Raw genomic sequence first — 14,783 nt, forward strand, 5'->3', positions numbered from 1 at the left:
ATGTGGCAGGGAAATTCTCAAGAAACACTTACTCTTAGATTCTTTGAAAGAATTCATCAGGCTTTCAGAAAACATGTCATCCCTCCTAACTGAGTCCCCATTCCACGTGTCACTGGGGTTTCCCAAGGCTACTTTAAATTGAATGGCCTCGAAAGGGTTTTGCAAACTCTAAAGTGCTGTGCATGTGGGCAAAGTGTCATCACGATTCTCACTACAACACTGGCTCATTGGACAGCTGCTGGGACGTGTTTTAGGTTGTTATTTGAAAACTCAAGGGAAGCCTGGAGCTCCTGCCTTTACCTGCCAAGGATTTTGCTGACACAACCATGGCTGACTCGAAGCTGCCTGGAGATGTCGCAGGGCCTGACACCTTGATGAGCAAGTTCCACTATCCTTTGGCGGACTACATCCGGGAGTGGCCGTCCATTCACAAAAACCCCCCCAAGCTGATTCACTCCTCCATGTCCTGAAACAGATCAGAAACAAAAGGCAAGGGAAAGGATGGTTAGAGCCAGTCATATAGAAGGTAAAGCACCACCGTGAGCACCAGAGCCCCTTGGATCAGAAATGGCCACAGGCATATGTCTTAAGCCTGGAGTCTAATCGTGCAGACTACATGAGCACCTTAGATTACTTTTTAAAATTAACCTTAGCCTTTGTCTGTCTTCAGTCAGTCAACTGGGCTATTGAGGGTAAGCATTCTCATACTATGTTTCCTTTAGTTACTAGCATTTTCCTGGTAATTCTTTTTTTAACAATGGAATATGTGAAGACTTCAGTCTTTACTAGGGACACAACTTCTTACATATGTGATACTGAGGTGTAAAGAAGATCCTCGAGAGAAAATACATTTTAAAATATATCGAATTTAAAGAGATTTAAAAAAAAATGAAACTCTTTTCCTTTTAATAAACATCTTTAAAAGTGAAAGGGTCTACTCTAGCAAACCAAGATCTCAGGGGGAAAATGTTTTTTAAATCAGCAATCTGATTATGGGCTAAGGACTTTTTTAAATTTTTAAATAGTATTCTGAAGGATACTGAGACAAAGCTCAACCATTGCCTTGATAAAAAACCCTTTCTTTAGGAAGGTGAGGCCCATACCTCAATAAAGCTGGCAGGGAAAAAACAAACAAAAAATGTAAGGCTGACGTGCATATTTGACCACTGAACCCTCTCAGAGCACACGGAAGAAATGGGTCAGAGGATCACATTCTACTCTACTGCACCAGAATCTGCTATAAAGAAGTTTTCCTAAAAATTTTGGAGTATTTTGCTATTGCCAAGAGCTTTAAGTTAGTTCAGGAGAAATAAAGAAGCTGGATGTTTCTGAGTCCCAGGTTTTACAAGGGCTCTGGGATGGATTTTAAGTAAAAAGAGTCCAAGATAGTATTTCCTTCACCCAATAAGCTTCCTTCTCTTATATTAAGGTCCATCTGGAGGGAAACAGGAATCTAAGTAAATGAAGAGCTAAACCAGTAAACATAGGGTAATCCAGTATACTAATATCATTGACCTTTAGCTGTTAATCAGCCAGTAACATCGCTAAAAACTATCAAAAGCCAAAAGCCAAATCCAAGCATTTACCAATGCTGCTGGTAGCTCAGAGGCCAAAGGGGAAATCTCCTAAACTGAGAATTGCCTGGGCCTGGACAGTACCAGGGAAGCCAGGGCATCTCAGAGGTCACACACACACACACATACACACACACACACACACTCTAAATCTAAAACATAAAAGAGCCACCTCATCTCAGCTTTTCTCCCCAGCGCTCAACTACTATCCAGGTTCACAAACAACATCTGAAATGGAGGGGAAAAGGCACCAATAACATAACCTATTTCCTAAAAACTGCCAAAGCAATTCACCGAAGTTTCCCATGAGAGTCCGAATTAAATATTACCCTCAAATTTCCAAGCTCAGGCTGATTTCAAGGAAAAACACAATTTTATAGATCTAAGCTAGAATTTCTCTCTGGTTTTCAAAATGAGTTTTAGTTGCTTTTGGCTGTTCTAAAACACTCCAGACATAAGAAAAAGGAAAACCATCCCGAACAGAATTTTGCAGTTAGGAACACAACTGCATAGTATACCTAAAACAGAAAGACTGCAGCCACCCCTGGTCAAGGGCCTTAAGAAGGCTTTGTTCTGGGATTGAGAGCACCTAATAAAAATGGGTCATATGGATCTTTCAAGAACGGGTTGGATTTAAGAAGAAAGTAAATTCAAAATTGGTACCAGCTCATCGGAAAGGACAAAAAGGAAGCTAAGAGCACTTAGTAAACTTTTAAGATAATCTATTAGTCCAGACAGGTGGTCTACCTGCAATAGCCTGGTCTACTTGTTTCTTATACTGTGCATGGCATAGTATATGGCAATTTAAACTTTCTGCCCAAAACACAGTGGCAACCTTCAGAAGACTCAAATTCCAAGAGCAGTCCTGCAGAACATTTGTGAGCTTTTGGGACCATTTTGCATATGGAAAACTCCCAAGGGTTGGACACTCTAGGTGACAACAAACCCCCAAACTTTCCATTTTTGACCACAAAGAGTAGGCTACCAGTACTCTTTCAGAATCTAACCCACATGTCCACAGCTGACACCAGACCCAGGGTGACCTGGGAGCCCCTGAAAAGGCCCCCAAACCCACTTGGTCCTCTCTGCCTCATCATAGTCCTATCACATAGAGCATTTCAAAGATGGTAGGGAGGTAATTTATAACTGTGGTCTGAGAAGGCAATGTCTCCTGAGATTGGAAAGAATTGAAATGTGATGCCTGAGAGAAAGGAGGCAGGATGGGAAAAAGAACAGAGGAAAAGTGAGGTATGAGGGTAAGGGTACAAAGAGTGGGAACTAAGTGAGACAGACAGTAAGAAAAGGGAGCCAGAAACGGAAGCTTCAAGTTAGAAAATCAGAGGAAGAAAAAGGAACGAATCAGCCAGAACAGGTGAAGAAAAGAAAGGAGAGTGTGGTGTACAGTGGGAGGCAAGAAAACCAGAAGAGAAAATGGAGGAAGCCCAGTAAGGGGGCATATGGAGGACAGGAGACTTCTGTGGAAGGGAAACTTTTTTCTGAAACCTCAAGTTCAGCTCTGCATCTCCTCTGAGAATTCAAGTCTCAGCCTCTACTTCCTGTGGACTCCAGCTGAGTGAGGGTTCATCCCATGGGGGAGGCTAACGGGAGACACAGACTCAGCTACACTTTTCAGGGCCAAGTAGAATTTACAGAGAGAATGACACAGAGACAGACTGAGTGTAATCAAGGCAAAGACCAAGAGATAAACAGATTCAAGGAAAACACAGGCCTGCGCCCAAAGGACTGTCAGAGAAGGTTTTGGAGGAGGGTGGCCAGGAGGAGAAAGGTTGAATTGCAGATGCCTCTGGGGCTTTTGTGGCTCTGGTCTGGAAGGGATGGCCTCCACAATGCTCCTCAGGCCCTGATAAGGACATACTGCCCACCAGGGGCCCTGTCTGCATCCAGAACTGGGCACAGGGTCTTGGGGAGAGGATCTCTGCTGTCTCAACCACAGATTGAACTCCAGGACTTACAGGGTCATTGAAATTTCTCCTAGTGTCACCTGAGAGGGTGAATGAAGGGACACACAAATATGCCTACAAGAACACAGGGGAAAAAATAGGATGAAATTTCCTTAATGAACTCTCTAAATGACTGTCCAGGTGCTGACGCACATAGACAGTCGAGCCATAGATACAAATATGGTTAAAACAGACAGAGTGGTTTAACCATATGTCCCCACCCAGACAGTCCACTCTCCTCTCTCTGGAATCTGAGTCCCTCCCTTCCCATGTCTGTGAATCCTTAAAGACCCAAGAACCAGTTCCAACTTTGCCCATATGAACTTTTCTGTCAGTCCTTTTGTCTCTCTGACCTCAGTATCACACTCTGTAAAATGGGTGTAACTAAAGGTTTAGAGGACACTCAGGTAGGAGACTGGCTATACCTGGGGCAGGGAAACCTCTAGAGAGAGAGGTAGGAGACTGATGAAAGTGATGAGTCTGAAATAAGGGTGGAAGCAGGGAAAAACAGAAGACCATTTCCTGACAGTGCCTGCCCCTCCCCCACACCACCTTCCCACAGAAGCTGTCTGCTCCAAAGGGGAGGGAGGAGGTCAGGGGTAGGGGAAGAAACTGACCAGGGTCAGGAAAGAAGATGAGGAGGTAAGACTTGGTTTGAGCCCTTACTACCTAAGTGACCTTTTAGGAGCTACTCTGTGCCATCACTCCCTTCAATGGCCAATAAACTGAGGCCTCAAACCGAGCCTACATTGTGCAAGCAAATAGCTTTGAGCATCAAAACCAAGGGCACTTCCAGAGAAGCCAGCTCTGGAAGCTAGGCTGGCTGGGGCCCAGCCCCCACTGTGCTGCCGGGGAACTTGAAAATGGGAGGAGGGAGCACTTCTCGAGGAGGGGGCAGATGAAGGCCAGGGACAAGGAGGGACAGAGACACAGGCATTAGCGGTTGGTTAATAACATCTAGAAGGAGCTGCTTTCTCCATCCTCATACACAGCTGGAAGACCACCGAGTCTGATTCTATCTTCTCAAGGGCTTGGGCACGACCTCTGGGGTGCCCCTCTGCACTGAGGGAGGCAGTGAGGGTATGTGGATTCCCGCCGAGGAGATGCACAGGGGCCAGCCCTCCTTATTTTGTTCCCCAATAGCTCCTTGGCTGAGCTAAGGGCTTGCCTACCTCTCAGAGTATTGACCCTAACTCGTTTGTTTTCGGCTCACTCTGCGAGATCAGAGCCTCCCTCGAGCCCAGATCAAGTGTGCGCCGGAGACAAGTGCCGGGAGCGCTGGGGTCACCATGAACTGGAAACCGTTTTGGCACAGGCCCCAGACGATGAAGAATCGTTTGGGCTGGGACCGGAGCAAGCGGCTTCTCTGCGCAAACCTCCGCACCGCTTTGGTGGATTACCTCTGTCTCGGGAAATTGACACAAAGAGAAACTGACCTGCCGGCAGCCAGCCACGGCCGCCTAGATCAGCATTTCTCTGCCTAACAGACCACTCGGCCCTTCGGGGAAAAAAAAGGACAAATTGGCCCGGGTAACCTTGCCTTCTCTCCAGCCGGGTCTCTGCTGCCTTTGTTAAATAGGGGACCCACGGCTGGGTACGCTGGATTCTGGGTTATCTGAGGGGTACCTAGCTTGGGGAGGTCTCTGTGCCGTGAAGCAATCCTATGACCTGCGGTCTGTTGGGCCCCGAGCTGGGCACCGGGCTGGATGCCGCCAAAGCCTGGAGCCTTGCTCCAGCCCAGCTCTGCAGCGCGCATAAGGAAAACACAATTCGTTCCACTTGGTATCTACTTGAAACCTCCGAATCTAATCCGACGCTAACTCACCGAGAAAGGAGCGCTCATCTCACAGGAGTCTATGCTAAAGGGTAAACTGGCAGATCCGGGCCGGTCAGGCAGCCGGCAGGCCAGCCTCGTGCGCACCCAAAATGACCCTTCCCGTCTCCTACACATTCGGCGTCTTACAGAAGGCAGGGGCGCCTGTATGGTGACTAAATAGCTTCTTCCTGGTTTTTGAGGGGGGGGGAAGGGGGCAGAGAAGAAGCCATTATGAGGCAAGCGTCCTGCAGAGAAGGACTTCACAGTGTCTTTAAGGGTCTGTGTATGAACTGGCGCCTTCTAAGCAAAAGCTCAGCTCAGGGAGCCCTCTACTTCGTTGATTTTTCATTTCCCACTCCTCAACTCCAGGACGTCTTTGGAGCTCTGGACCTGGTGTCCTCGCTTACCTCTCAGCCTCTTCCTTCACACATACAAGCACACAGACAGTGGTTGGGGCCCCACGTTCCCTCCAAGCCCGTCTGATCAGCCTTGTGGCAGAAAAAAGGTGTTGTCGGAGTTGGGGTGTGGGGAGCTTTCTGAAACTCAGACTGACCTTTCGCTACAACTTTGTGCTTTTCAACTAGCCCAGCCGGGGGCCCTCTCCAAGTCCCAGCCAGGATTCTCCCAGCACGCTGAGATGTCGCTGCCAGAGCCGCCAGAACGCCGCAGCTCGCAGCCTACATTATGCGTTGGTGGAGGCGGGATTCCTGGTGCCAGGTGCTCCGAGCTCGGGCGACTAGGCACGTTGTTCCACATTCCCTGCCTGGGAGCCCTGCACTTTGAAAACTTGACTGAGCGGCTACAGAAGTCCTGGGTCCTTCCGGCCTTAGTACCTGCCCCGCAGTCCGGCACCCCCAATCCCGTCCCGGCCGGAGAGTGAGAGAAGCGAGCTCGACGCCTACTTACTATGCATGGATGCAAACGGGTCGTGCTTACAGTGTATTTCCATCGGGGCGCTCCAGACTGCAGGCCGGCCCACGCCGCCGCCTCCCGGCGCCAAAGGGCTGCCCAGCGCGGCTAGGGAGCCGCGCCGCCAGGCCAGGCACTGTGCGAGCTGGGATCAGAAAACACTGCTGGAGCTTCGAGGTCTCTCTCAGAGCAGCCCTGCCGGAGATCGCCGAGAGCTGCGCCTAGAAGCGGAAAACCGCGCTAGTGCAGTCTGGCTGGAAGCGGGGAGCCCAACTCCTGGTGGCTTCCCTCCCAGGCTTGCTCAGGCGGCGGCTCCAGACCCGGGGCTGGGTAGCTGCGGCCAAGGCGCCCGCAGCTTTGGGGGCATAGCGTAGGGGCCCGCCTCCAGGAGGACTAGGAACCCCTGGTCTCTCCAGCAGGAGCGGCTTTGAGGAGGCCTGCGGAATACACGGCTCTTGGCTTCACTCAGGGGGCAGTGAGGCCCGCAGGCTACCAGGCTGGTTCGGCGGCCTCGCTACCTCTAGAGTCTCTCCTCGACCCTTCAGTCTCCACCGGATCCTTTCTTTCTCTGCTTCTCTGAGTCTCTGGGGTTTGCCTTTGCCACCTCAGTCTCTCTTCACTCGGCTCTCTGACGTTTCCGACGAAGTTGCAAAAAACTTCCTCTCTGGCGGCGCTGGGGACCAGGCAGATTTGCAGACGCTTCCGCCACTGACGTTGGGGCTGAGATTCCGGAATCCCTGGGAGCTTGGCAGCCCTCACACCCCGGGACCCGCTGCCTTCAAAGTTCCTGCGGCTCCCGCTGCTCCCCCATCGCTGGGACCAGGAATGGGGACAACAGAGACAATCTCCTCCTCTCCTGAGTATCTGTCTCACGCCCACCAACTCTTCGAGCCCCGCTGCCCTCTCTTGGGAGTCTGGTTCTACTGTCTTTCAGTTGCCTCTTCCGGGATGGCCGCCTCGCCTGCCCCAGGCTTGGAGCGAGGGACAGAAGACAGAGCGGAAGGTCCCCTCCACTAAGGCCGCCGGGACTGCTGATGCCGAGATGGAGCCGCTGTCAATTTTGCCCGCGTTGCCGCCGCCGCCGCTAGCGCTAGCCCTCCGCCTGCTCGGCGCGCACAGTGCGCCACCGCGCCGCCCCGGAGCCGCTTTCAGGACCCGCTGCGTGTGGACAGCGCCGCCCGGGGCTCAGCCTCCCTCCGGGCGGGGGCGGGGGCGGGGCGGGGGCTAACATGCCAATCACGCTTCATCAAGCCAATCAGAGCGGTGGCAGCGGGCCCCGGCCCAAGACACCGCCCCATTGGCTGAGCAAGCAGCGGGCTCCGCCTGATTAGCGGATACCTGGGCAATGGGAGAGAATGGGAGGCGGGGCTCAGGCGGCGGCGCCACGTTCATTGACAAACGCGCAGCGCGAAGGGCCAGTGAAGCGCGGATGGAGGGAGGGGGGAGGGGATACACACAGTGCTGGCAGAGTCCCGCAGCAGATCCCGCGGGAGCCTGCCTTCCCCGCAGCGGCGTTGGGACCTTGGGACGCCCAGAAGTACTGGGGGCAGCCGAGGCGGGGGTGAGAAGTGGGGCGGGGGGTAGAATAGTCTCCAGAAAATGCACAAACACACACACACGAACACATACAACGGTTGTTGAAGGTAGACAAGGAGCGCAGTGGAGATCCTGCTTGCAATCTGTCATCAGCTCGCGATGGACTCATAGTGTGCGCACACCTGCCCCGTTCTGACCTCAGTTTCCTCGTCTGTAGAATGGGCAGAGTTGTCTTACTTAGTCTTTAACGAAGGCTCCTTCCAGTGGAAACATTTCATAACTGTATCAAGCGCCTACTAAGCCGCTGCCGCCACCCTCTCGTCCATCCTCTTCCTCACTATAGCCCTGGAGCCTACAAGTCTGATATAACCGAAAGAAGGAGGTGTTGAGGTGTAAGAAATTTCACATTCCTTTAAAGTTAGTAACCAGGGTGCTCCTGGGGGAGGGGAGTATCTGAGGCCTTGGATCGGATTGCCAAAGCACTGAACCCTGAGCCCCTTTCCAGCCCCAGACCAAGAGCTGGCAGTCGCTTCAAGGGGATACTGATGAGCGCAGCAGGAACGCTTCTGTCCTTAAGGGAAATTCCGCATCCGATGCAAGGCCTCTTGGGAGCTGAATGAACCCAATCGTGTCCTATATAAATGAAGCAGGCGGGCACATTCTATCTACAAGGACCATGCCAAGCCATGCCAGGCCTGCTACCATGCTGCAGCTTTCAGATGTTGAAAAAACCCAACCTTCCCTCTCCTGGGGAAGTTCTTGTTGCTTTTAAGAAAGAATGGCTGGAAAATATAGTAGAACCCTCATGGTCCAGAAGGACACGGTTTTTGAGCATGGAGTCTCAGTTTCTCAAGAGTGTGAGGCCATGGGACCATAGTCAAAGGAACTGGTCTTTGGAAAGGAAGCTATGACATCCAGTCTACACACAGGCGGCAATAGTTCTGTGAGCACTTAGGTCTGCCAGGACCCTGGTAGAAACACTGAAGACTCTCCTGGCCCAGAAGCTCATGAGACTGGTCCCAAGTCCTACCATTTTGAATTCATAAGCGTTGATTCTCTAATATTAAACATAAATCCACCAAAACAATGCTTCTGAGATCCCTGTTCCAGACCTGGGCTTGTAAAGAGGACAGCACACGTTGAACCTGGGAGGACTCACTGGCCATTCAGCCTCCTCTCTCTCTACCTCTGCCCCATTTCTCACACCCTCTACACTGGATTGGTCCTTGGCTCATCTTCTGTTTCTGTCCCAGACCCAGCTGCCCCTTAACGGTAGATAAGTTTCCGGCCTGACATGCTCCCCATCCCCTCCAGTGCACAGCTGCGGGAAACGGCCTCAGGCGGGCCTCTGGGGGCCCTGGAGGCTGCTGTGTGCACTAGGGTGGCGTTATTTCTCCTTTGTCTGGAACTCTGCCTGTTTGGATCTTCACATGCACTCACCCCACCCGTCTTGGAGCAGGAGTATGGAACAGCCAACAAGGACCAGGATGTTAGGGTTCCCCGCATTCGCTCCATCGTTGGCGCGCAGCGGATCGGAAGTGACTAAATTTCGATGTGATGACTCTGCGTTCTCACCTAAAAGACGGGAATGTGGGGACGCCCTGAGGGACACTGCCACTGATATCTCCATCTCCATTCCCACTCTTTGAGTTCATGCCTGGAAACTCAGATTCTAACGTCTTTGAGCTAAAAGGGCCCTAAGGCTAAGCTTTCTCCGTTTTACAGATGAGGAACTAGGGCAGAGGAGGGATACGACTTGTCCAAGGTCACATAGCGAGTCGGAGCTAGAGGAAAGGCTGGCCGGGAACCTCTTTCTCAGAAAGGCCTCTCCAGAGCCACTCTCGGGATGGCGGGGCATTGGGGGCAGGGGAATATGCTGCTAAATCAAAGAACCCAGGTAGGTAGGTATGCCCGCACAAATGAGTTTTCCTCCTCATACCTGTGCGGCTTGGACAGAATCCCTAGAGCGCTGCCGGGGAGGGATGGGGCCGCAGAAGTTGTCCGATCAGGAATATCTCAGATTCCCATTTCACACAGAAGGTGTTCTTGGCTTACAGACAGCGTTGGGCTGCCCAACCTGTGCAGCGAGAGCAGCCCCCTTTCCGCACCGTGCGCTGCGCAGGGCAGAAGGAGCTTCCCTTTGGGTCGAAGGTAAGTCACCGCTCTTGGAGCGGGCCGGCCTCCGGGAACTTCTAATGCCAAGAGGCGCCACTAGATCTGCAATCCTGGCCAGCCTTACAGTCCACCAAAAGGCGACCCAGAGAAGTTACGCTACTAGTCTGAGATTACACAGCGTTTCCATGACAAAGCCAGGCTACTGTGCCTCAGTGCTGCCGACCGAAGCTAACTAGCCCAAGAGTATGGGCCCAGGAGAGAAGCGAGCAGGGAGCGGGTCTCCACAGCTCCGCGCTGAAAGCAGTCCGGCCTCGGTCTGCGCAGCAGTCGCATGGTTTCGCTCCCGCAGCAGCACGACTTTGGGCCCGGCTCTGTGTAAGCGCTAGAGGCGGGAGACTAGGAAAGGAAACCGTCCAAGAAGGAACTCATGTAAATTGAATTGCCTTTGAAAGTTTTGCTACTGAAAGAAAGCTCGTTGAGAATAACGTATGAGGAGCCAAGACACTTTTCAGAGAAAAGTTCACCTCGGTCGTCTGCCACAAAACCTGGCTTCATTCGGAACGTACTCCCTCCCACCTCCTCTTTCTCTCCTCCAAGCCGGCTTCTCCACCACCCTGAGGTGTCCGGGGTTGGTGTGGGCTGCCACAGAGCTCTTGAGCCTGAGATCGACTCGCACAACCCAAGACCAACCCATTTCCCACTTCTTGCTTCAGACAAAGCGAAGTCCACAGGGCTCAGACAGTTGCTCCGTTGTAAAAGTCAGAGATGACACAGCGCTCTCAGTCCTAACTGGGTGAGTCCTCTCTAATATTCAATTTAAAAGCATCAGAGAGAGAAAACAATTGACCTGAAGTTACACAGCTAGTGAGGGCAGGGCCAATTCCTGCACCTGGATAAGGGGTCTGATCTGCCTGGCCCAGCTCTGTTTGTAGGAATCATTGAAATGGGAGGGGAGGGATGTGAATGGGAGAATTTAATCAGATTTTCTAAGAACCCAATAAATTGTTTTTGTCAGGGTCTGTTATCATTACCAGCACATCCTGAAAGCCAGGGGCTCTGGGACTGCCTTTCCCTCTCTCAAAGACTTTAGGCAGGGGCCCCCTTCTCCTGGAGCTCAGCTTCCCCATGTGTGTAATGAGGAGAAGAACCCCTGAGATGAGGCCCCCTCCCAGGGTTCCGAAAAATGAAGATTCATGGGTAGGGAATAGTGTTATCATTCCACCAGGCTCATTCTAGAGCTAGGGGTCTGGATGCTATTGACTGGTCAGAAAGTGTTCAAGCTTATTCTAGTCTCCCTGACTTTGGGACAACTTAACTTCCACCACAGCTAGCTTGCCCAATAGTAGTTTTTCTCCAAGGGGACCCAGAGAGATAGGGTGTGGTTCTGCCTCTTCTCCCAGCAGGAATGAGAGAAGTCTAAGGGCAGAGAAGTGGCCCTCCAGTCCTCCTCCATACCTCCTGCTGTATCAACTCAACAAGTTCCTGCCCCTTTCTGGACTTCAGTTTTTCCTTTTTGGCACCACAATGAAGAAGCTAGATAAGAGAAACCTTAAGGGGCTACTGCTCGGGGCTGACCTCACCCAATCTTGGGCTTAGAGCAAGAAAGGCATGCACTCCTTCCCCATTGTACAGGTGGGGAAACTAAAGGCAAGAGATGGAATAAATAGACTACAGTTCTGAAGACAGGAAAGGAAGTTCAAGAAGCCCATAAAAGGCCTCAAGGATAGAAGAGGGAAGAAGCCCATGCAAACCCCAAAACCAGACCTGGATGCCCCCAGCCTGGTCAGCTTCTCCATCTCTCCTCTTTCCCAGCCTGGGGCCCAGTCTGGTGCAGTCTGGCAGAAATGCAGTGTCACCTGAGATGACCATCCTTTCCCAGGCTGGTTGGTGGCCCTTATTCCAACCCCTCTAGAATAGGGGGCGTGGCTGTTCAGATTTTTAAACTCTGGCTAGCCTAAGGCCCCCCAGTCCCACCCAGACCCGCCTCGGTGAGGGATGAAATGCTTTATTGATTAAACGATTATTCAGGCGATTGAACTAATCAAAGAGCTCATCGACCGCCATGAATTACATTCTTCATAGACAGCTTGTCAGGAAAGGCAGCCGGGCCAGCCACGCAGACACTCTCCTGGACCCTCACAGGCCTCTGACCCATTCCCAACATGTACACAACCCTTAGTCCCAGTACAGGCACCTCTGGGAGTCCCACCTACTAAGAGATCCACTGGAGAGGAGTGGGATGGAGCAGAGGGCAATTCCAGGTTTCCCTTCCTCGACATGGAGAATCCTCTTCAGTTGGGCTTGATTTCTACCCTAACTGCTCTTCCTTCACGATTTTGGAAACACATTTAAGCCCAGGGAATTGTCTTGGGTTTGGGGTGTAAGTTCACTCCTCTCTTTCTGCTTTCTGAGTAGAGGTGGGGGATCACAGATCCACAAGAATGGAGAAGGGGAAGTTCTTGCCAGGGCCAGGACTGTGTCTGGGTAGGCATTAGCACACTTGGCCTAATGAGTAAAAGAGCCTCCATATCAGGCTTTTACCTCAGGGCAAACAGAGGCCTCCTGCTGCCTGACACTTCCTCTCAGATATAAACACACCCTGCTCTACCCACTGCACAGGCCTGTAGGAAGCACACAGGGCCCTGTGCCAGAAAGGCCTGTGCACATACAGGCACCAGAACTGGATAGCCAGGTTAAGTACACATGTCCATCCCTCGCGCTCGCCTCCATGGAGCGGCAACCACAAAATAAAACCTGAGCACACAGTACGCACATACACACACTCACACCAGTGTCAGAGACTTGTGTAGCTGAAAACGAAGGCAGGATGGGGTTCCCTAGAAATGCTTCTACTAGCCTGTAGGCTGCCTGCTATCACCTGCCAAGGTTGTGCCCGACACAGGAGACCCTTTTATACAAATGATAGGCTTAACAGTGACCACAGAGAGAAGCAATGCACATCACATATTGAGGGTCTGCACACTTTGAATTCAAGCACACCCTGAATTCACACCTTCACTTCTGGTTCTCCCAACACAATGGGACCTGAGCCTGACAGTTCACAGGCTTAGCACAACAGAAGCCCACAGGCCCTAGACCCATCTCTGTGCCTAGAGGCTGACACTTTTGTGTGCATTGGCATGTACACAGCAAACAGTTATTCCCATCCAAAAATGGAGGAGTCAATGTAACCATATCTTTCTCACTCCAAAATCACTTGAGATATGACAGGTGAACACAGAGCTTTAAAGGAGTAGATGTGTACTCAAACACTTATCCATATTATATATATACCACTCAGACACACATTTTGGATACTCAAAAGAACAGTACCCAGGGAACACCAACTCATAAACACACACTAACATACTCATGAATATAAAGACATACACAGGCATATAAACTCTTGGACACACACTCAAACATTTGAAAATACTTATACGGGGGCACACAAACTCATTGTCACTTATGCACACTTTGAACCCATATGTAAACACACAGACCCAAACTTTCAGACCCCTAGATAGACACCTACATAAACATTCAAAAATAGAGAAAAATTAGGCGAACTCTCAGGCTGATGCAGAAGTTTGAACAGATTGGTAAAAAAAAAACATACAGTGCGTCTCAGTCAGACCTGCAGTCAATCCTGGCGAAATTGAGGCGCACCCCCTCCCCCAGGGCCGACACACGTGAGAACCAGCGCCAGGCTGGGTCCCCGGGTTAGAGCGCGTGGAGCGGGTATCGCGGTCCTCCTACCTGTCCTGCCGGTCCGAGGAGTTGGATAATTTTTCTCTAAATCCATTTTGATTTTTCAGAACTTGATGGAATGGACAGGGGGGAAAAAGTTTCCACTTTTTTTGTGCTTCTTTTTTTTTTTTTTTCCCCCTGGTGCCAGGGGCCGCTCACAGGTCGGAATAATTCAAGCCTTCCGCTCCCCCGCCGAGCTGGGGTAGCTGATCACTGAGCTGAAACTAAACGTTTTAGGTGGAAAAAAAGCGTCCGAAGGCACCGTGAAATGATTAAGGAACTAAAGAGCTTCTCGCCATGTGAGATCATGTCCTGTTCTCGCCAACATCACAAGATGTCCCCAGACACGCCGCGCCCCCAGCGTGCGGCCCCGCGCTGCCGGCCCAGAGCCGGGCAAGGGTGTCCGCGCTGTGCGGCCGGGCCTTCTCAGCTGGACAGACGGGGCGAGCCGGGCCGGACCGGGCCGGAGCAGTGCCGGAGGCCCGGAGAGCAGCAGTGCCGCCGCCGCGCGGCCCTGGACTTTTATAGGGGGTTGGGGGGAAGGGAAGGAAGGAAGGCTTCAGACAACCCGGAGCTAGCCCGCGCACTTACGGGAAGGGGGCCACCGAGGGCGAGCAGCGAGCCCTGGCCTCGGGGCAGCACCTTCTACAAACCCCTGTGTCTTGGTGTCGCGGCCCTTTGCGCAGTGCGTGGGAACGGTGACCCCTCTAGGTGCAAATCTCGCCGCGTAGGCGGGTGCAGGCCCGGTTTTTGTTTTTAAAGAAATTAACCAATCTGCCAAGCAGGTGATTTTGAGGGGGGTGCAAAGGCAAGAGGTCTTGCCAGGCATTCGGTTTCCTCAGATTCACCCCTAGGGCGGCGCCCGCCCCCAGAACTCCTAGCCACCCCACCTCCGCCCCACTTTGCAGCTCTAGTACTATTACTGGGTCCCTGACTCTAGGGCAATGCCAGAACCCTAAAGCCCCCAGGTCCCACTCAGACCCCTGGTCGCAGTTCTCTTCGCCACACCATGTCTCATTCTGGCCAGGAGCACAAAGGTTAAGCTGTGAAATGCTGGTGATAAAATCCGGACCTCTGCTTTGGAGCATCCGGGCTGAGCAGAACCATATCTGGAGGTCCTGG

At 51.9% G+C, this 14,783-nt stretch overlaps 1 protein-coding gene across 1 annotated transcript in view; it reads right to left on the reverse strand.

Moving 5' to 3' along the window:
- The window catches only part of PAX5 (paired box 5), a 170,602-nt gene extending 164,266 nt beyond the window's left edge, over window positions 1-6,336 (reverse strand). Inside the window, exons 1-2 of the mRNA XM_011366206.2 lie at window positions 6,258-6,336; window positions 301-466 (exon numbers count right to left, since the gene is read on the reverse strand). Of these exons, the coding sequence (XP_011364508.1) occupies window positions 301-466; window positions 6,258-6,300 (209 nt within the window). The 5' untranslated portion in view covers window positions 6,301-6,336. The remainder of the gene's footprint in view (window positions 1-300; window positions 467-6,257) is intronic.
- Window positions 6,337-14,783: the final 8,447 nt, after the last annotated feature.

This window comes from Pteropus vampyrus, unplaced genomic scaffold, assembly GCF_000151845.1.
Source record: "Pteropus vampyrus isolate Shadow unplaced genomic scaffold, Pvam_2.0 Scaffold123, whole genome shotgun sequence".
In the NCBI taxonomy this organism is placed as follows: Eukaryota; Metazoa; Chordata; class Mammalia; order Chiroptera; family Pteropodidae; genus Pteropus; species Pteropus vampyrus.